The following is a 23,813-nucleotide window of genomic DNA, read 5'->3' on the forward strand; positions in this document are numbered from 1 at the left end:
CTTTTTTCTTTGAGTAGCCGCCATTTCTTGAAAAAAAGATTTTTTTTTTTTTGGTGGTTCATGCCATAGCGACATTCGTACTCATTAAGAATCTATCATTGTTTTATTTTTCAGATAATTACAAGCATAGATATCATGGCGACGCGGACACGGCCTCTTTTTTTCCCCTCTTCTTCAAGAAGGAATAACTCAATGAAAACTAATTTTTTTTTTTTGAAATTTATTTTATGTACTCCTTTAAGTTTAATAAACAAATGATAAAAAAACGGATAGTAAAAATATCTATTGATTTTTTTTTTATTAATCGTTAAAAAAAGGTCGAAATTCGAGCCTCTAGACTAGAAGACCCCCTTAAGCTAAAATCATTTTCTAGTATTCACTTTAAAATAATATAACATTATTAAATATTAGATCGCATTATTATAGAGCTTTGCAGTTTATTATCCAAACAATAAATTTATAAGCCCATGCCTAAGGAAATAAAGGAATTTTCTCATTATAACAGCTCATAAAGACATAAGAAAATGGTTTTATTATGTTAAATAAGAAGTACCAGGTATCTTTATGGCCTCGTTAAAGGCCTTCTCTATTCATCCTCCATGCGTCTAGTCGACGACCGCTCAGGAATTTGATTTATTTTATTTGGCGTTAAAACAGCAAAGTTGAACAATCATGTTTGGTGATCATCGTCGAGCGATAGAACTATGGCACAACATACAATTGCATCTATTCGCCGCTAGAGAGTACGAGTATGTATGTATCTGGAGTTGGCAATTGGACACGGATAGCTCAATAGCCATATAGCCTCGACTGCAGCCACAGATTCAGCAGAAGCTCGCCTTGGTCTTTGGCTTTGGCTTATTAGATGAAGGCATATAATAAAAGTGTTGCGGCTGCTGTGTCAGTTTTGGATGGAGGGGGGGTGTGGTGGTGGGTGAGCTTGGGTTAGGAGAGTGGTCACAAACCAGTTGGTAAAAGTTGAAAAAGCAAAAGAAGCAAGGTAGAAATAGAAAAAAATAAAAAAAAACAGCTTAGATGCATTTTTACAGTCAACTCTCGGTCGCACCATCTCACTCTTTCTCCGGCGGGCAGGTTTAACTGCCATCTCTTCCCCCCCTTGGCCCTTGCTTCCTCGTTCGTTGGCTTTAATTTTTCCATTTGTTTTGGCATTTAAAAATGCGCTTCCTTGTGCGAGGTGCACTGGAAAAAATATGATTATTTTAAACATATTTGGGGCAAACAGTTTTTTTTTTAGAAATATCTACTTCGTTATCATAAGTAATCCTTTGCATACGGATTAAACAAACGCACAGCTATAACCAGTTGAGAATTTCAAAAGTCAAGTTAATATTACAAGAAATTGTATTAGAGACATATTATTAATAATCTGTAATTAAAATTTTATTATACAACAACTTTTTATTACAGAGTTCTGATTGTTGTCTACCAAAGCACTAGAAAATTCCTTGGTTGGGAATTATAACCATTGATAATAAAAATATGAGTAGTAACCTCTTGCTTTTTATAATCAATTTGAAATTTACATATTATTTTAGTTAACTTTAGAAAGATAGGTAATTATAATTTATGCTTGTCTTAATAGTCATAATATTTCTGCTATAAAAAAAACAATTTATGCACAACAATTTTTTTCTGTGTACAGATGGGAGGCTTTGAAAGGGGGGTGGTACTTCTTTCAGCTTCTGCTTTAGACCAACTTGCCTTGGCCTTAGCTCTTTTGGGCCTGAGCCGCAACAAATGCAAAGAAGCATTGAATTCCTTGGGATACTATTGACCCCGAAGTCGTAAGACTTTTCTCCGACTCTAATAATGAAGTTGTTTTTCGTTGGCTTTATCTCTGTCTCATTTTGAATTTATTAAATTATATGCAACTCGAGATCCAGGCGCAGAAGCTAAAGCTATATAAAGCAGCAATGTGATATTTCCAAGAATTTTTTAGCAGCTGCTTCCTGTTGTCTCTTGTATCTCGTATGTTGTTGGCACTTTTCGGCCACTCGACACACGCACATTCTTCTTTCTCGTCCTCACCCCCCCTCCTGTAGTATGTAAAACTTGACATAAAAGATACAAAAAGGCACTCAAAAGATACAAAACAAAAGCAAAGATATAAAATGCAATGTGAACCACCAATAAAATGAAATAAAACTAAACATGACGCAGCATAAAGATGATTAAGCTAAAATTTAATAAAGAGTTTGTGAATGAAAAGAATTCGCGTATGATAATTTCTTGATGTAGATGATTGTGTATATAATTGAGTGATGATCTGAATGATTAAAAGAGATTCAATTATAATCCATTAACCAGATATGAATATTAAGCAGGTCGCAGGGAAAAAAATGTGAAGAGAATTTAATTAAAAAGTGATTATGTAAAATTATTTATTATTGTGGTTATCAGATTGTAAATGACTTTCATGAGGATGGAAAGGCACATGAATGTTACATTCTAATTACTTAGAAATTTTTAAAAGGAAAAAGGAAATGAAAGCAGGAAAGCAATTACATGGCTTATTGCATTTCGTTTAATATTTAAATAACATTATTTTATGGCTTTAGAGCCACTATTTATCGCCTTGTTAATTTATAATTTCCCAATAAAAGTCTTCCTTTTTCCTTATCTTTTGATCCAAGTCATTCATCTGATTATCACTCGACATCGGTCAGCTGCCCAATGCACCTGAACAATTTGTATTATACATAAACAATATTAAATAAACGAAAATATGCATGGGACCCTGGCATTGTGGCTGTTGTTATGCCCTTTTAACTTGTTGAGTTCTTTTGTTGGATGCATTTTGAGGGCATTTAATGACCGCTGCCAGGTGAAATACACCAACAGTTGCCAATTCGAAACGAAACCGAAACGGAGCCAAAGTCAAAGTTCCAGACGGACGACGACGACGACAGGTCCGTCCAAAACGTAAAAAAAAAAAGAACAGAAATAAAGGAAAATATTAACCATGTGCGAGTGTGTTTGGGTCTTGGCCACTCCGAGGATGCGGTCAACAAAAAAAGGAAAAGATGAAGGAGTCCCAACTGGAGGTGGGGGCGAGCGATCGCCAGGAATGTTGCAGATGCAGGAGTCGCCGCGGGAGGATGAAGGAGACTTTGTTTTAAATATTTAAACTTGCAGCAGGATCTGCGGAAAGTTGGGGGGTTTGCAGAAGGCCAGAGGATATGGTCGCTTCTGGCAGACGGATCTTTGATGTTTTCCTGTGTGCAGCAGCGCAGCCGATTAAAAAAATTTATAATGAGCGGCGACGGCGACGACTGGCAATGGATCGAAGATGAAAAGAAGATCGAGGGGCTTATAGGGTATAACGGGGGGTATAGAGTGGGAAAAGTGGTAGGGGGAGGACAGACGTTGAAGGCAGCACTCGTATTTTATATATATATGCGTATACATATGCCATACCTCTCGATCTCTCGTTTCGATTTCGCATTTAGTCCCAAAAGTCCCTGTATCCTACACAGAAAATAAATAAATATACGTAATAATCATAAACATTAAGTCTATCCAATGTTTCCAAATTGCCTATTAAAATATAAAAAACTATCGAAAATCTTATTATGACAAAAAACTTTTTAATTACAGCATCCAAATGTTTAAAAATATTTAACCAAATTTTGACTCGAAAAACAATGAAATAATATTTACTAAAAACATCTGCAAAAAATAGCTTTATTGTTACATTATGAATAATGACTTTTTAAATTCGATTAGATACAATTTTAATGAGGCAACAAATATATAAAGAAGTTATGACATTGACTTTCTTCCATTATCTTTGCGACATTAACTTTCTTCCGGTGTATCCCTCTTATCCCCCTTTTCTCCATTTTGGCACTTAGTCAGTCATTTAGTCATTGGCCCGTCGTCATCATCGTCTCGGTCTCCTTTTGGATTGCGTCTGTTATTATTTTATTTTATGTGCTTTTCCTTTGTCTTCTGCACCAATTTCTGCAAAATTTACTTACACGCATACGGCAGAAGAGAAAAGAGAAGCCTCTTGCCAGTTGCATTCCCATACACATATATATATATATATAAGATATATCCTCCGCTTGTCTGCTCCTCTCATAATCCCCCTTTAATTTGTCTTTTTGCTGCCTTTGGACGCTTTTATTTTTTGTTGGTTTCTTGGCCGCTTCTCGGTCGGTCGCTTGGTTTGTTTGTTTGCTGCCAACTTCTGTTGTTGTCGCTTCTTGGCCAAGAATTTTAATTGAAACGAGTTTGAGCCGAGACTCCACAGCCACAACCAAACATCCAACCCAGAGCAGTCCAATCCGCTTCACTCCACTTCACTCCAGTCGCCTCTATTTCACTGCAGTTCGGTTGTCTAGACCTGGGTCAAGTTTTTTTTTGGCCAATAGAAAAGAATCTCTTACAGCCACACAGTCCAAAAACTGAAAAACAGCGAGGAAGATACCAAACACATTTTAAAGCGCCCCATTTTGAGCGATAAAATCTCAACTGAAAATACTTTTTAGTACCATCAATTAAGGGGTCTTCAAAATCGGTTATGATTATACATTTACAATTTTATAGATTCATTCGGTATACATTTTTATTTTTATCATACATAGATAATATCTATTTTTCATTTATAAGAACTATAGCACGGAGTCAATATTATTAAACTTAGCCCAAAACAATTTAATTAATCCATCTTAAAATAATGCAAATATTAATTCAGATTTTCCACAAACTTACCAAAAGAAAAAGCCATTTAAAAAAATGTCTGCAAATCAGTTTAATATACGAATAAAAATTGACATTTGTATCTATATTTTAATTAATTTTTGTTGGTTAAAAATTACGAACAAAAATAAATAACTCTTGTAAAAAATACTTTGAAGGCAGTCAAACTAATGAAATTCAAACTTTTCAGTTTTCAAAAATACCAAATAAATTTTAAAGTTCGTATTTATTCACGTGTAAAGTCACTTCGAACAGCTTTAGCTTGCACTATAGATTACAGACCATCTTTGTTCACAGGAAATCAAAGCAAATACCCCCGATACTGGCTAGATATGGGATCCTCCCCCTAACAGCTCTTCGTAGTAAAAACAAATCCCAACATTCTCTGCCTGCCGATCACGACATGGCCGGTCGAACAACTTCTGTCTGCACTGAGGCGGAAAAATCGAAACGCAAATATATCTGACAAAATACACGACACCTGATGGCATCCATACACACACACATGCCCATGTGGAGAGCAAACAGGAACAGGTAAGAGGAGTTGGCCACTGGGAAGCCGCAACCGAATCCGAAGCCTGGTCAATTTGTCTAGAGGGCAGAGCACAGAAAACTGGTCGAGTGCACGTGCTTGGTATCAAACCTGAAGTTGGTCTTCAAGTTGGGCCTCTGCACACACCGAGATTCTCGACAATTGACCTCAAACTGGGTGAGAAGAGGGCCGGCGGACGACATCATCTCGTACAGCTTCCTTTCACAACCCTTTTTTCTGCCGCATTTTACTAATTGAATTCCAATGCCAACAATATTTTAACTTATTATGTTATTACCAAAGGAGTGCCCTTCACTTTGCTTCACTGCCACTTAGACACGGCAATTGGGTTGAACTTTCTTTCGGCATCTGTCTGATCCTCTTGGCCAGTCCTCTGCTCTCATATCATTAAATTCACACCCAAGGGACCCGGAGAGGGCGGGTGGGGCAATTGGAAATTATGTTGTAATGCGTTGTGGTAATTACAATTTGCGGCCAGCTTAATGCGCATGTGCAACAAACACGTCAACAGCGCCGCTCACGCATAACCCGAAACAGGAGCAAGGAAACGATCAAGAAACAGTTGCCACAGTTACGAAAAGCGGGGTGGGGGGTTGTAGTCCCAAACAGGACTGAAATTTGAAACTGGCCAGGCCATGTAAAGCGGCCCAAACATGCGCCACAGTGGCCACCAAAAAGCGACAGTCGGTCGAGGCGATCGGGCGACAATTTTTTAAAGAAATTTTTCGGTTACCTGACACAGTGCAGGAACCGAGGGAAAGAAATGGCGCCCAACGTGGGGCTTCTTTAATGTCGATCATTTTGAGGGCTAACTAATGGTAATGACTAGAGGTAATGTCAAACATTTATGAAACGATACTCTGATTACATTTTAATTTTACGATATTTACAATAACTGGCGCCCAACGTTGGGTTTCTTCTGAATTGATCACTAGTTTTTGTTATAGTACGGCAATTAAAATAAACAAAATGTCTGTTCTGAATTAGGACTAAAATATCTCCATTTGGAATATACATAAAACAATTTGTTTTTACAAAAATAAGATTTTCATTATTAAAAACCCAATACAACCTAGCTTTTGCATTAGCTTCTGGACTTGATAAAAAATCGAATAAAAAAATAAATATTTTTTCTAATAAATTTGAATTGAATTTGAGTTTTACAAATAAAATAGAAATATTTGAAAATTAAGAAGGCCCCTTTCCTAACAGCGCCCAAGGCTGTTGGATTATTGGAACCGCTCTTTGGCATTTGGTTGGCTGTCTGGACAGGCTTAAGCGATACACACGAGCAGCTGCAGTGGCAGCGGCTCCAACTTGGACTCACGCAGGTGCTGAAAACTTAATTATTGTATAACACACCACGACGCGCCGCCACCCCTCCGCACAGCCTACCCTGCCCCCGCTCCACTTGATGCAGTGGCAACGGAAGCAAGTTACTGAAAGCGGTTCGAGTTAATTTATATTTCTTGCTGGCTGCAGATACTGGTACAAATGTTTTATTAATTCTGTTAATTAATATCGCCAATGAGCTTGGCTAAAATGTCAACGATAGGTACTTCTCTGTTCGTCTCTTTTTCCATTTGTCTGTCCGTCTCTTTCTTCTGGCTCCTTTCTCCGGCCAGAGAGAGAGAGAGAGAGAGAAAGAGAGATGGGAAACCAGTTTTTATTTTAGTAGCAGGCGCCAAAGTGCATGTAAAACTAATTGAAGTACCAGGGAGAACAGGTGGAGAAAAAGAGAAGACACTGAGACAATTAGCACTGGCGCCTAATTAACTTTTTTCTTTCGCTCTATAATTTTTTTTTGTAGCTCTCAAATGGTATCAATCTTTCTAGCGATCTATTGACTGGCTATCGATAACTCTCGATCATATTTTCGCATAACTGTCGACGACTGTAACTATTTACGACTCTAAATTGTCTCCGTTTGCGTTGAAGAATGCGGTTGAAAAACTTGTTTTTTTTCGCTGTGGTCGTCATTGAATGATTGATGGCTTGACTGATTGATTATCGAAGGTCGCGGAGTCTTTTAAGTGACTCGCTGACAAGTGCACTGGGTGTTTCCTTTGTGGTGTTAATTACACGACCACGCCCCCCCGGCGTTGACATTTATTATGCACAAAATGCCACATCAGAAATTACAAAATACAAATGCAAATCGATGTTTTAGGTCTTTGCCGAAATGCAATTAATTTGTTACTCCAACAATACTATATCCCCTTCTCACCCATTCCAGCATGTGTGCGGTTTAACTCCCTCTCGTTCTCCGCCTACATAAAAACGAAGGCAATAAACTGCAAATTTCATGGCTGCAAAATGCTATCTCAATGTTTGTAGAGGGTGTGCGATTGGGTATATCGGTAGAAATATGTAATTGAAAATAAATAACAGCTTTTTTGCAATTGATACAGTAATGGACTTCAAATAAATTAATGGCGCCCAACGTGGTGCATTTTTAATTTTCCGTATTACGTCAGAGAGATTTTTGTGTTTGAAATGGGGTTGGAAATTTTATATACAATTTTATTGACAAACATATTTTACAGGATATACCGAAAGTGCAATCATTGTTAATACCAAAGTATTTCTCACTTGTTTCACGTCTGCCACTGATAAAAGCATTTCCACATATCAGGCCCCATGCACACACACATACCACAAGTGATGTACTCTTACTCTGCCATAAATATACACAGGCACACACAAACCAAAACACATACATGTATGAACTCACAGAACCAAACACACCCACACAAGGACACGGACACGTAGTTATCCTGACACCGACACGCAGTCAAATGTAAAATGCAAACAGAAATTTCATGATTCTCTTCAGCTGCTGTTGCAACCTGCCAACCCATACCCCTGCCACGCCCCCTTTTCGGAAAAGCTCCCCTTATACGCCCCACCCCTGCACCCCCCCCTTCAGTGTTTACTTGCATACTGTGTATAAATACGAATTTTATGTTATTTACACAAACGTTGCATCCTCACCTGCCGCACATATATCTCGCTTCCACTCTCTTGTCCCCTCCCTCTTTCTATCTCCCTCTTAATGCATGTGTGTGTGTGTGAATGTGCATCCTGCAAACTTTGTCATTTGCATAACCTTTTTTTTTTTTGGGAAACGAGGGCGGAACGGGCGTTAAGCTTTCCTCTTTATTTTAAAGCAATTTAAAATATTTAGTTACAATTACATGTCAACAAATAGACTGTACAGAGGCAAGAGGACAGCAAAAGGACACGCACGTACGGACAGGACACACTTATTTGTTTGCTCAAAAGGTGGCTGTGCAATGGATAAGTGGAGTTTGGGCAGCCAGTCAATGGCTCAATTCGAATATTTACTGCCCTTTGAACCTCGCTGCAGAATGAAAAGCACAAAAGTTTTCTCAATTTTTATCCTGTACAACGATGCGTATGATTAATTTAAGTTTACTTTGGACAAATATTAAGTATGCGACATGGAGGACCTGGCGTAAAGCTTTGGAGTGGGCACCGCGAGGCTATCAACCCAATAGACACAAGTCTAGACAATGACAATGGCGGCGAGCAGAAAAGGACCGCTTAAACAACATTAAACAGAGTGGGCGAGCAGACTTTGAATATCCTTTAGAGATGGCATCGTGATAATATGGATTGCAGTTCATTAATGGTTTTGGATCGAGTAGTAATGTAAGAAATTTATATATAAGTTCGGTACATTTTCATGCTTTACTTATAAAATTTAGTGTTTGATGTTTATATTAAAATTAAATTATAATAAACGTAAAATTGTTTTTAGTTTTAGGAGTTTTATAGGCACACGTACATACCAATACAAAAAAAATTAAAATTATTAAGTCAAGAAAATTTGTTATTGTCTAGTCTTAAAAAAGATTTGCGACTACCAAACATTAAGTAAGCTGTAATGCTTTTAACTAAAATATTTAGAAACTATTTCCTTGATACTATTCCAAAGAAATCTGTGACTAATTGTTTGTTCTCCTTCAAGTTCAACACATAAAAGTGCCTGAGTGAAATTTCTCTTTGTTTCTAGCATTACAGTAATATTTTCGGGATGATCACGTCTCATCTCTAAGCCGCAAAAGAAGATTTAATGGAAAAGTTGCAGCTCCCGCTGTTGTCTGTTGGACTCTGTGGGCCAGAATCCTGGCTGGCATGGCTAACAAACAAACAGGGACGAGTGCTGAACCAAAAACCGAAACCCAAAAGGGGGCAACAAATAAACGCCAAGCGAGCATCGTTGAGCACCTTTACTCGGCATCCTGCCATCCTTTCACCGGTGTCCTGTCTGTTGTCTGCCACATAGAACGAAAACGCAATAACGAAAGGGACTGTAGTAAGGAAATCGAGGAGTGTGAGCGCGAGTAGCAAGAGTCCTCCATGTTGCATATGCATGCTGTAGACAACTCCTTTGTATATAGTCTCCCCACACCCCCTTCCCTCCACATGGACAAATACTCCCATATAGGACCCAGGTCCTAGGCCCCGACATTTACTTAATACTCGACTGTTGAATGGGGGTGGCTGGGGTTAAAACGGATCCCAGACCCTGCGTGTGTATGCCCTGCCAAATGGCAGGTAACATTCAACGCAATTTCGCTGCCAACACACAGAACACAAGAAGCTGGCTAAAAGAAAGTGGAAAGCGGCAGGAAAATCCGAAGGAGGAAAGAGAGATCCGTCTACAGAACCGAGTGGAAAGTCCTATGCAGTCTGTTTTGTAGTTTATTGCAGTTTCCTTTTTGTTGCCATCGTAATTGTTATTGCGATAATATTGTGTGCTTTAAGACGGAAGGCAAAAAAATACTATGCAAGCAATGGGATAAGTTTTGAAATTGCCAACTTAATGTTCATAAATCGAAAAACAGCTTACAAAATATATTTATATAGTTTAAAAAATGTTAATTTGTTTGTATTATTATTATACTCATTTTACCAATTATTTATTAAACAATTTTAAAATACAAAATAAAATAACGTTAGCAGAAAATTTTGCTGTTATAACTATTTTACAAACTATATAAAATACTTAAAATGTATTAAGATTATCAAAAACTATATATAAGACTTATATTTTGTTTATGTAAATAAAAAGCCATTTTTTCTATTTCTGTTTAAGTCTTATTGTTGTAATTATTTTAGCTCCTATTCATGCTTCCTAAAATAAATTACTTTATAAAATAAAAAAATGGGTTAATGTTTCCTGTTTCTCATACCTTTAATTACATAAATATTTAACTCAATTATTAAATAAAACGAAAGGATACAATTCCTTAGCTCATTCCATGGCTGTCAGCATTTTGGCTAACCAACTTTGATTACACATTTAGTCAGTATGTTATTTTAATTTATAGCCCAGTAATTTACAATAAACCAATAACCAGCAGCGACACAAATAGCAAAAACATCAACAACAGCCGCCAGATGGCGCAGGGCCGTAATAATGATGATGATATAGGAAGCGAAGAGCAGAATCCCGAAACATTTCACAATTATTTGCCATATTTGAAACCGCAGTCAAAACAGGAGTTGCCAGCGGAGGAGCAGGGATAATGACCTACCAAATTGTATATCCCTGGATGATATCCCTGTCATACGCTTTTCCTGTTGCCGTTGTTGCTTTTGTTATTGTTTTTGTCACGAATCAACGTTAACAACAGCAACCTGAACAACAACAACTATGTGAAGAGGAGCAAAAAGCGGAATCATCCACAAACCGCAGGAAACCCGACACGGGCGCCAGGACGAAGGACTTATTATGTGAATTTATACGCCCGAGTAAACGTATATGTAAGTACAGTCGTGTTCAAACTAATAGTAGTATTTAAAAAAAATATTTTTAAGCTTTTTTCAATATTACTTTTGTTCAAAATGTCATTAAATACTTACTTTTTATTTTCCTTGATACCATACATGATAATAAATTTCAATTTGGAGCGAAATAAAATATACAAATTAACAGATCGTTTCATAGTACAAAATTTGACAAATATATATATTTAAAAATGCAATCAATTTTATTTTAAAATGTTTTATAAAGTTTCTAAAACTAAGGCACTTTTCATCTGAACATTGCTGTTTGTGTGTGTAAAATGGGGGCGTGGCCACTGCCCTCGTCCTGTGGTCCCGGGCAAAAATGTTATGCAAATTTGCATCATCCGCACACACGTGTGTAAATTGTTGTATGCATTGTTACCTTATAAAAACAGCGTAATTTTTTAAATGGGTTTTATTTACACTCGAACCCACACCCACTTTTCACTGCTTTTATCCCAGCTCCCTTGCAAAAAGTGATTTTCCATACAAATTAACAAATAAAAACACACGCAAAAAAGGAGCAAACAGCAGAGAAACATTCGCAGGACACTCCACTTACTTATACAGAGTCATACATATGGCATACATGACTGACAGATATATATATCCACTCACACACATATACTTATGTGTGTCTCCGCACACGTATGTATTTTGCTATATATCCGTGTGGCATTTTATTTATGCGATGCCTGTGCAAAAGATTCAGGGAAAATGTTGAATTTTTAATGCAAATATAAAGCAGAAAATTGTATTTCTCTTTCCCACCGATCTATGTGGGAGATTTATTCGGATGGTCTGTAGATACATTTATTTCTCGAGATAACATTTTGGGAATTATGAAAGGATTAAATTGAATTTCAACTGAATTATAGATGAATATAGAGAAAGGCAAATACGCATATTTATAGAATTGTCAACCAATACAAATTAATTGGGTTTTAGAACTAAGGCCATTAGAATATTGTCAGCAACAGATAATAATATTAAACAAATTTTAGATAAGTCAAACAAATAGTATTTGATATACAATATTTAATCTTCTTTTAATTTAAAATTATTTAATATTTTAAACTAACCGTTATAAAAAGAGTTTTTTTTTGTTTGAATTTAGTTTGTAGCAACAAAAATATTTACATATCAATTGATAGACTAAATTTAGCAGTTAACAAAAAGTTTAGACGTTAACAAAAATAGGGGATGTCTATTTGAATAGTTTATGCACATGGAAAATGTTTTCAATTCAGCAATCAAACTGTTCAAATAAGAACAACTGAAAAGTAAAAATACCCTAGTACCTCAAAGGGCATTCAATTCATTTAAATGCTGGACTTTTTTTGCTTTTTGTTAAAAACTTGTGCAGCAGATTGCCAATTGGCCAGTGACACTGCACACACAAGCACACAAAGTAAACACCAATACTCACACACACACACACACCGGCTTGTAATGGTATCATTTTTATTTGTTGGTCCTTTACCCAGAGTCCATTCCATGGTCGAAAAACGTTTATTTAAACAAGTGAAATGTAATTATTTTGGAATTTATTATTAAATTAATTTTAATTGTAATAATGTGCATGTTAAAATGGCTCCCTCGTACACAGCCACTCGTACATATGTGTGTGCCATTGTGGTTTTTATTGATTTTAATTTATTTATTTAACCATTTTTTTGTTGTATTCATTTCGGTTTTTGTCGTTCGCCTTTTTTTTTTTGTTTTTGCGGCCACTGTCGGTCGGGTTATTATGAAAATGTACAAGAGTTTTACAGCGTTAATCAATTTCATTTTCACTCTGGCGAGCAGAAAGCGAAGCAAATTAAATGAAATTAAAAATGCATTTTCATACCTTGCAACACCGCTTACCGTTAGGCCCCGTGTAAGCCAACAAGTAAACAAAAACCCGACCACAATTTACGCCTCATCTAATTGGGAAGCAGGAGCGACGGCCAGACAAAGCAACAATTTCATTTTATTTGCTTGCATATTTTAATTAACCCAAAAAGCCACACAAAACTCTCAGCAATTTCCCGAGCAGCAGGAGGGCGAAAGGGACGTGCTAAATCCTTGCTCAATTGTTATTAGGTGTGATTTGTAAACATAATACATATCGTACACAGTACAATTTCAACGTGTCTGTGTGTGGGTGCAGTACTTGGTATGTCCTTGCGAAGGATAGCATAAAACATTTGCTAAGCCGAATAAGTAAAGGCAATATATAAATGGCTTTTATAATAAATTTCATTGGTTTTTTTGGATGCAGTTTCTAAGCATTTTAAAACTATTTTTATTGTTTTTGTTTTTAATATAGTTCTTTAAAAACCTTAATTTTATTAATTTTAAAAAATGTATAAATTTAACAAATTATGTTTAAATTTCATAAGCGAATATTTAGATTTTATAAATCTATATCAATAGGCATTGTAAAAAAGCGTTTTATAAGTTTTTAATAAATAAAATGTAAATATTTATTTAAACTTTGAAACGCTTATTTACAATAATAAAGTCTTTTATATATTTTGTTCGAATTTATCATAATTATTCTGTTTGAAATATTTTTCTTTTATCAAAAATAGCGCTTGAAACTATTATATTTTTGGAAAGTTTTTGCAATATATTCGACACTAAGTTATTTTCATCTAAATGCCTTTTAATTACCAATATTTACCAAAGTGATTTTAATAAATTAAGCTATCATCTCAGAGTATTGCAATCCTTGTTAAGCCAATTCCGATTTCCTTCTCTGTTTGGCCCAAGATTTTTCACTGTACGCACAAGCAGATACAATTTGTTGCCTACTTACGGGCGCTCCATATCCTTGTGACTTGCACTATCTCTCTCTCTTTCTCTTTTCGACTGGCACACTTGCCATCTCGCTCGGGGCCTGGAAATGGGGCTCGTTAGGCATGAAACGGACGTGCTTAAAATTTCATAGACACACACACAAACACACAGGCACGCACGACACACACACACACACACACACAAACACGTGTGCATAGCAAATGAACATGTGTGCGTATCCTTTATGGATTTAATCCGCATGCCTGCGGTCGGCCACAAGATCAACTGTTGGCAGAAGTGTGTCAACAAGAGGCCCGGCCTCCATGTCCGTTTCGGGGGTGTTGGGATGGGAGTGGGCGTGGCAGTGGAGCAGGTGTATGGGTGGTGCCTAGCAAGTGGCCATAATGGCCGACCTCTCACCCCACTTTCTCTGTTGTGTGTTTGTGTGCGTGTGCTCATCTTAACTTGTCCGTGTGTGCACTAAAATAAAGATTTTAATTTTAACATTTTATTATTTAATGTATTTAAGCGTTTAAAAAAAGGCCAATTTAGCATTACAAAACAAATGACTTTTGATTGAGCTTGAATATTTCTTTATTATATTGGTAAATAATCCAGGGACTAAAAATTTATTTAACATAGAAAAAAAGTGTATCATTGGAATAGTCACCTAATATGTATTAAGCATTAGATATCGAATTTCTTTTAACGTTCAATTCACAATGTATTACACAGATAACAACAATATTTTTTATCATAATAAACAGACATTTGCTTAAATGAAAACATTCTTTTAAGACCATTTAATAATTCATTTAATTAATAATCATTGTAATATTTTGTCCGTATTGTAAATAATAACTGTGACTATTGTTTCAATAACTAGGAAAAACTTTTTTTATCAAATAGTATGCCACATTTTTAAAAGTGTACAGGTAAGCACCAAAGTCCATGAGTCGTGCTTGAAATGTTTCAACAGCAAGTATGCTAACCGCAGACGGAGTGTTTGAGTGCAAATGTGTGAGTAAGTTGAGGGTAGGCATCAGTCAGTTACACTCGCCAATACTTTAAGCCAGGTTCTAGAACTCCTTCCGCCCATCTGACCACACATTGTTTTGGCAGGTATCTTCTCACGCCTTGGCCCTTCAGAAACCCCAATTAAAATGCCTGTTATTAAACAAATATCAATTTGTTTCATTTCCAATCAAGTTAAGATGGCAAATTTGTTGATGACCCAAGTGGCGTATACGAAATCTTGTTCTACATGGACAGGTGAGAAAATTAAAATATTTGCAATAGCAATAAATCTGTATAAGAAAAGAATGGGAAAATCGATTGAACATGTTAAAGGAAATGTTCAATGTTCGATAAGAAGTGGAAGTTAAGAAAACTTTATGCGAGGGATGTTTGATTATTTGTACTTTGGAATTAAAAAAGATTGGTCAGATTACTGTTTCTTATTCTTTTCTTTTTTCAAAATTTATAATATTTTTTAAGGATTTGAATTACATTTTTTCAGTAACGCTAATGAATTAGATTTGTATTAATTAAATATAATAGCTTTTTTTATGCCTTAAAAAAGTATTTAATCTCTTTAAAATGTCTAAATAAACTTGTTATATTTCCAATTGTTATTAGAACATGTCATAGTCCATTTTCATTAAATATAAGCTCTTGATTAATAAGAACAATTACTTATTTAATAGGAGAGAATACTAATTGGATAAATATAGTTTGATGAATTGCCAAGTTAAAGAAAGCCGGCTTTCAAGCATAACCAGAACTACATTTCGCATTCGCACAGACTCCCCCATTCAGTTATGCAACATACATAAGGCATTGAAATTGTATGAATCACTGACATAAAATTTAGTTGGTATCTACCGTCTAATTCAACAATCAACAAGGCAACGGGATACCCACAAATAACGAGTCATCCACACACACACACACACACATATGGACTCATGAGCTCTGGGAATCCCCCTGCCATGACAGGCAAATACATTTTGTATACACAGCCATCGAGGCGTGTGTGTGTGTGTGTGTTGTATGTGTGTAACGGCAATCATTATTGAGGCAATGATGTGCATTTCATGAATTATACACGGCAAGATGATGCGTTGCGATGTCGAACATCTGTGTGTGTGCTTGTGTATATGTCCGTTTCCTGCTCAAGGACTCGTTGTGTGCTATCCTGAACAACACCCTCTGCCCCCTCTCCACTCCTTCCCGATCTGAACATGGTTGGTTGGGCAATGCGCCGAGGTAAGTAATAAACTTATTGGCCCCATGCCTGTCCGTTGATTGTCCGTTTGTAATACACAATATGCCAGGACATTGCAGAAGGAGTCGGGGAGATCAGGGATGGCCAACATTATTGGCTGCTCACCTACGGAATAATCTAGTTAAAACGCTTCTGGTTTTCGAAGTCTAAATTTGATTACAACGATTAAATTGTTGAGAAATGTTAAGGAAATATAATGTATGCACCTTAAGGATGAAAGCTTTTAACATTATTTTAATTAAATGTAAATGCATTAGTTATGTTACATAACTATGGTTGGCTAAATAGATAGATAGACTAAATTTTTCATTTAGAAAGGATTCATAAGATCGACATTAATTAGTTTGTCGAAAGACCTTGGAAAAGTAAATAAATAAACAGTTTTTCGAAATTGAGAAAACTTGGCTAATAACTTAATTTATTAACAGAATTTTTAAATAATTTTTATTTACTTAAAATAACAAATAAAAATACAATTTATTCGAAATTGACAACATTAGTTGTTTAAAAAAATTCATTGAACATTTTAAATCATTTTGATTCCATTAAGCAAAATAAATATATTTTTAACCTAGAAAATAATAAAATATACTTATAATATTTGGTTTTGAATGAACAAAATTATATAAATAATATGACAATACTATGCATCTTTAAAACATATAATATTTTATAGACTAAAAATAATATTAGTTATGAAGCAATTGTTAGCTGTTTATAGTGTTTGGCTGTTCCTTTAACAATTAAAACTATAGGCGTACTTTTAACCAGTTGCCTGAATAAATTCCTTTAGGTCAAAACCTCTTTCCCTATTCCACTGAAACTATAGCTCATTTTGCCATCCCTAGCAGTGAGATTGGCGTATGGGAATTAAGGGTTGTGGGAGGAATGTGAGCCATTCAAAGCCGCCCACTCAAATGTGGCCATATCATGACGAGATGGCAGTGCCAGCGGACGTTTCATCGTTAAATGTGGAACTGTTAAACAGATAATGACCAACCACACCACACCGGCGTTCCGCCCACAAAGGCCACTCCCTTTCACCCCACCACCCACTTACCGCAGGATGGGCAAGGACTTTCGAGGGGCAGGAGTCAGTGGGTGTGGATGTGGAGTTGAACTGACCAAGGGGCCTTTGTTATGCTCCCCGGCATTCATAACTGTATCAATGGCGATGACTATGATGCTCCCGCTGCTGCCAACGATGATAAACCAATGACGATGATGATGATTCCACGGCTGGTGTTGTTATTATTCTCCATTTGCTGTTGTCCTGCGGAAACCAGACAACTGTCCTGCTGAAATTCTGATGCATTGAAATATAATTATTGGGAAATGTGCGATTGTCGTTGGGTTTCCGTTTACGTGCTCGCCATTTCGGTTTTGGGCCAGTCCGATTATGCATGCATACGGATGCTGGAGCAGGGGAACAAGTGTAGGACATGATTGTTTGTCCTTTTACATACGACTACATTGGGGGTGCGAATATTGGGAGTGGAAAATAAAGGATTAGAGCTCTGTAAAAGGAGTTTTTATATAGAAATACTTAATGTAAGCTCGGCTTATTTATAAGATTACTTTTGGCTCTATTTAACAAATATCAAACTTGAGTGATCTATGACAATAATCGTAAAATATAAAGAGTTTAGAAAAGTTAAAAATTTTCTTATTAGACCATCCTGAGATTTTATGTTAATAGAATCATTTGAGGTCGACGATCTTTACGGATTAAACATTTGTTATAGTTCGACTGTATAAAATGTGGATTTGTATTAAAATCAACTGATTGATTTTAGCTATCAGATATACTTCCGCTTCATTAAAAACTTGAACTTTAAATAAGTTAACATTTTTCTGATCAAAGACAATTGTATTATTTGGTAGTAGACATTTTAATAAGTGCAATCAGTGATTGTGCTTTGAATTATAGTTACGTTTTGAACTTATTAAATAAAAATATTACAAGAAAAAAATTTATAAGTAATTTTTGTGGGTCAAGGGTTACCCTTTCTTTGCAAAATAAAAACTATAGATAAACTAGACAATTTTTATAGAGGTGAAATAATAACTTTATGTTTTCTAATGACAGTAATTTGACCTGCACTGTTCCCGATTACATATTTGTATCGATTCGGGGCAAAGGAATTGATGCTCGCACCCTATACCTAAAGGCTGTACACCACCCACACCCACGCCCAAGCCCACAATCATAATTTATGCAATGACATAACAGTTGCCAGATTATTGCCATGCATTATACACATGTACGAGGATATGTATAGTTGCCCATGTCTGTACATGCACATTCAATAACCATATTAACCGAAACGACTAATTAACTAAAGTTGTATTTACCTCGCAAGTCTCAATTGGCTCAATACACATGCAAACACTGCATATCAAATGCAAGACATTTGACAACAGAAAATGAGATTTTGCGGTCCGACTGCGGCTTGCATTTATAATCAGTATTTTAATTAAAATCGTTCATTCTCTTTTGAAGTTCAGTTTTTCACCACACCTCTTGCGCGGGCAAATCAATTAGTGTTAAAAAGTGCACTACATATGGTTTGAGGCTAGGCTAAAGCTCACCATACCTTTTTGGAGAGTTGTGTCTTGAATTAAGAAACCTTACCCCAAAATAAATTATTTAATTATTAACAAGAGGACTTTAATGCTTATTTGCTTACAAAAATTAAGTTTTTACAAACAAATTTACCGTTTACAAATGTAAGCCCATTATAGAAGTTTGAATAACCCGAGTTGGACCTATTAAACTATTTTGCTCAAACGACAAAAAAAAGTTGCAATTAGAAAAATAAAATTTATAACTTTAAATAACCAGTAATTTGAAAAAAATACCGCGCTTCCATGGTTGCATTCGAAATTTAAACTTACATTCGACGAACAAAACGCAAATTTGAGCATTAGTGTTACAAAGTGTGGAAACAGAAAAGACGTTATAATTTGAAAACAATATTTAAAAACTTTACATTAAAATAAAGACAACACGTTAACAATCTAATGTTTCATAAATTATTCTTGCCCAATTATTAAAATACTTTAATTTCCTTTACAGCTAAAAATAAAAATAAAGGAATTCAATCATATATGCATTTGGATTTAGATTTTATATAACTATTTAATATATATTTAATATTTAATTTATCTAGTAATTATTTGTATTGGTGTGATAAACTAAATTATATTCTGTAATAATATAAATATAATATTTTGTATTTTCTCATTTTCATATTTCGGCCTGCTTTGCAGAAATAAATGACAAGTAAACCAAAGTCAAAAATCTCATATGCCAAAAATAAATTCATGAAATATTGAAAGCCATTGGGTTTTGGTCCAATAGCATCCCGAGCCATTAAGATGCCCAAAGTGTAAACTCTTGAAAATATAGCTGTGTGTGTATATATGTATGTTTAATGCTACCAATCTCTTAGCAACCGGTTTTAAAATTCCCATTTCTTTATGTTCGCTAAGGCCAAAAAGAACTTGATTGTTCTTCAATTGTGAAAGTCCTCAGTGAGTTGCGCTCTGCCACTCGATGACTAATTAAAATCAGGGGAAAAACAAATATACCCTGCGACATTTTCCGACCAACTCATTTGGGCATTTTCCAAGAAATCGCGTTTTTCAAACAGTAGCAAAAAAAAGCAGCGAAACTAGACATATAGTCTATATATTAGTGCTCTGGGTTATCGCGCTGAATGCAATGACGTATGAGAATTAAGTTCTAGTCGAATGCATTTTAATGCGAACTAGGAACTAGCGTGCTAGACTGCGGAAATATTTAACCAAAAGAAAGAGAGGGGTGTATTAAATTAGAAAGAGAGAAAGTTGGAAGAGAGAAGAGAGGGATAGGCGCAAGCTTTAAAAAACATTTATATGTACACTGAGAAAAAAGGCAGGTTTCGACCATAAATTTATAATAATACATAATAAACTACATATATTTTTATTTTATTTATATTAAAAAAATTCATGGCTAAAAATTATAAAACAAAATTTGAAGTACAGTGTTTAAAGGGAACCTTTTTCCATATAAAAATAAAAGGAGGCAATCTCAAAATAAATTTATTTAAATACCATAATGCACCATAAATATATATTTTGTTATTTACTGACCTCAATCTGACAAACCGCAAGTTTTCAACCAGCAAGTGTATTTTTTATCAAAAGAACATTTTATCTTAAATTTTTTTTCCTGTATATCAGCTCTTTGGAGAATGTTGTGTTAACAAATTCTTTTTCTTACATCAACACAAACTGTTTGTAACTCTGTAGGCTGAGAACGTGAAATCCCCATAGCCGATTGTTTGGGGAAACGTAACGCTGACGACCAACCGGCCAAACAAGTGGACCAGAGACAACATTCGCGATTTTATTTGTATCTCTGGTCAGTTGGACGAGAAATAGCGTGCTGAGCGGTCGCAAAACGCGCACGAGTATTAACAGAAGCCGAAGAAAAAATAAGACATAAACAACAAAGTTTTTTTGACCGAAAAGATCTAGATAAAAATATACTATATTAACGGACACAAACAAACAAAGGAATTCTTTAAGCATTTGACGCCAAAAGATCACACTGCAGTTCATAATTTATAATTGCCCCAAGCCGTTTAATTGTATTAAATTAATTGTAAAATGAGTGAGCTACAGCATATAACGCTGGAAATGGATAAGCTGCCGAATGAAGACGATAAAACTTTGACGAGAAATCAAGTGAGTATTAGCTTAACAATCATTAAACTTTGGGGTGGAAGGCTAAACATGTGTTGAGAAATCAGTGCTTTGTTTACTTTGCTGATAGAATGTCGAAAGGCCTATTTACTTACTACAAAAAAGTATAGTTTCGCAAAGCTTGATAATTTGTATATAAACAGTGGAGAAGCTTCCCATTTAGCATCTACATTTTTTCGGGAAAAGTAACAGCAGGAATGGAAAAAAACCCATGAGTTAGTAATAGAAATAGGTCACCTTAAAAGTCTTTATGGATTTGAGATTTTTTATTACAATCAATGGCAAATCAAAGATATTATTTCCTCTTTGAAAGTTGGGATTTCCAACGCACTAATAGTCATATAGTTAATTATTGAGAATGTAAATAATAAACTTTAACCCAATAAACAATAAAATGCAGGATGTTTAAAAAACCAGTTATTTGTTTACTTTTCTGATAAATCTATTAAATAGAAATAAAAAATAAAGTACTTGGTGATAATTATTGTGTAAAGAGAAGAAAAACTTCCCCCCAGTTGGCATACATTTTTTTGGAAAAAGTAGCAGGGGGATCCATTTTTATGATTCATAGATCAACAGTGCATATTTAATAAATCTTTTTGAGCTTGTGGTTTTTCTTGCAATACAAAAAAATTATTTCATGCTCGAAACATGTGATTTCCCATTTAAAGTCAACGAAAATTAAAAAGCATGATTGAATTTGTATGCTTCAAATCATTAATTGTTTTTCTATTGATAAACAATGACTTGTAATTTTGTTTTTAATTTTTATTAATTCCTAATTTGCGATTTATAATATATATTATATTTTAATTTCTTTGTGAGTCTAGACAATGGAGTTTCTTATTAGGTGAATAATTTGTTTGCTTTATTACAATCGGTCATGCAATTTTTGTCCTCGAACTACCTTATCATTAAATTTAAGCTTTTGCAAATTCTGTCGTACATGTTTTCATATATACTTATGTACAGATAGGCAAATATAGTCCCCACTTAACATATAGTTGCATTAATCTCAGTTTGCATATTTATCACTGCTGTCAGAACAGAAGCTGTGCCGTTTTCAAGACTTAATTTGCATTTTTAAACAATGCATTTTGGAAGCAAACTCGTTAATATTCCGGAATCGTTTTATTGAAATTTTACAGGAAAATATCAACAATCACAGCAACGGCGATGCAATCGACGGACTGACACGTAATAATGTTCGAGTTCCCAGAGCAGGTTCGTATCCCAACTTCAACTTACTCGTTTATCTGTGAAATACTAGAATCCAATTTCTGTGCTTGTCTATATGTTAATCGATCTTGTGACTAATGCTGCTTTAAACCGCAATCAATAAACAATTTTTGTAAACCACATTAATGTGTAAGTAGCTTAAGCCAGGGGATACCAATTTAAATTGATTGTTTCCTGTGATTTTTAACAGTGCCCGAAACGGATGACGATGACAACGACGATCGTCCCTTTGTTGAAGATGGGAGTGGCAATCCCGGCGTGGACGATGGTCTTCTGGGCGGCGGAGGAGGCAAAGGCGGAGGTGGTGGAGTCAATGTGCTCGTACCCAATGGAGGAAGACGACCCAGTTTCTCCTTTCCGGGCTATAATGGACCCGGTTTTGTGAACATCAACGGAGTGGAGACACCCATACCCGATGTGAATGCCTATCAGCACAAGAAAACCCTGGCACAGGGAATGATGGATCTGGCATTACTGTCCGCCAATGCAAATCAGTTGCGTTATGTGCTGGAAACCAACACGCAGCATCCCTACTTTTATCCCAGTCTCCTATTCATCTCGCTCAGCATTATATTCCAGGTAAAGCATTTGAACACAAGTGTAGGAATTTATTTTAAAAAGGCGCTATTTTTAGCTTTTAACATGCTTATTTTTATTATTTGCCTTTTGATCAATGACCAAAAATCACGAACAATTTTGTTGATAGCAAAAACATATATTTTTTATGTTTTGAAAAAATCATTATCAGTTTCAATTGCAAACCTTAATTAGACATTTAATTTTAAAAATAAACAATTTTGATTTACTTAAATATCATAAGATTCCTTTATTATAATAATTTAAAAACCATATAAATAAATTCACGACAAAGAAATGGTATTTCTGTATTAAATGTTATTTATATAATTATCCATAATTTTTTTTATGTTATATTCGTATATAATTATTCATAAATTTATTGTTATTTATGAACTCTTTCTCATTTAAGATCGCAGTTGGCGTGGGCCTTATTTGGAATGGCCGGTATAACATCAAGAATGAGCAAGAGATCTGCCGGGCGAACAAAATCAATAATTACACAGTCATCGGAATTTTTATTGTTACGGTGGTCAATGTCCTTATATCGGCATTTGGCGTAGCAGAACGAGCCCCTTTAGCCGTCAATACAACATAGTTCAAGGACATATTTTAATTAAAATGTAGAGTTGTAAGCACAATCACATCCTTAGATTAAACTCACAGCTACACTGGTCAGTTCTTGTTGAGACTCACAAAGCGCCTCATTTTTATATATTTAAAAAATCAATTGTGATAAATAAATAAAATCCCACGAGCATTTTACGACTTATTCGAAAAGAAATCAAAACCTTGTTTATTTATTTTAGGGAAATTAAAATTAAAATTGAAAAGGTATTTAAAATGTGAACGAATTGTTTATTAATAATAAATGTTTTTTATAAACAAAATGATAACCCGAAGGAAAAGTTTATTAAACCGTAATAAAATATCTGAAATATAATTTTAAAAAAAAATATACCTTAATACTGAATTTGTTTTTTTCTATCAATATTTTATATTTAAATTTAAAGGAATTATGAAAAATAATTAGTTTATGGCAAAATGTTTAATTTATTATTCCAACCTTTT

General features: G+C 35.0%; 1 protein-coding gene across 3 annotated transcripts; it reads left to right on the top strand.

The window, feature by feature from the left end:
- Positions 1-20,506: 20,506 nt before the first annotated feature.
- LOC108051375 (ninjurin-A) lies at positions 20,507-23,521 on the top strand. 3 transcript variants are annotated; one of them, XM_017133465.2, is made up of 4 exons: positions 20,507-20,909; positions 22,076-22,151; positions 22,405-22,745; positions 23,155-23,520. In XM_017133465.2, the coding sequence occupies exons 1-4, from the start codon at positions 20,832-20,834 to the stop codon at positions 23,338-23,340; spliced, it is 681 nt and encodes a 226-aa protein (XP_016988954.1). In that variant the 5' UTR covers positions 20,507-20,831; the 3' UTR covers positions 23,341-23,520. The 3 variants fall into 3 exon arrangements, with proteins under 3 accessions (XP_016988954.1, XP_016988953.1, XP_016988955.1); XM_017133464.2 differs by having other exon boundaries at positions 20,511-20,909; positions 22,357-22,745; positions 23,155-23,519; XM_017133466.2 differs by lacking the exons at positions 20,507-20,909; positions 22,076-22,151 and adding an exon at positions 22,185-22,295 and having other exon boundaries at positions 22,357-22,745; positions 23,155-23,521.
- The last annotated feature ends 292 nt before the right edge of the window (positions 23,522-23,813 follow it).

Source organism: Drosophila rhopaloa, unplaced genomic scaffold (genome assembly GCF_018152115.1).
Source record: "Drosophila rhopaloa isolate 14029-0021.01 unplaced genomic scaffold, ASM1815211v1 contig_163, whole genome shotgun sequence".
NCBI lineage: Eukaryota > Metazoa > Arthropoda > Insecta > Diptera > Drosophilidae > Drosophila > Drosophila rhopaloa.

Excerpts from the sequence above, each read along its gene's own strand:
- LOC108051375 (XM_017133464.2), top strand. The coding sequence starts at position 20,832 with ATGAGTGAGCTACAGCATATAACGCTGGAAATGGATAAGCTGCCGAAT. Across the intron at positions 20,910-22,075 it reads AAACTTTGACGAGAAATCAA|GAAAATATCAACAATCACAG; the intron begins GTGAGTATTAGC and ends GAAATTTTACAG. Across the intron at positions 22,152-22,356 it reads TGTTCGAGTTCCCAGAGCAG|TGCCCGAAACGGATGACGAT; the intron begins GTTCGTATCCCA and ends GATTTTTAACAG.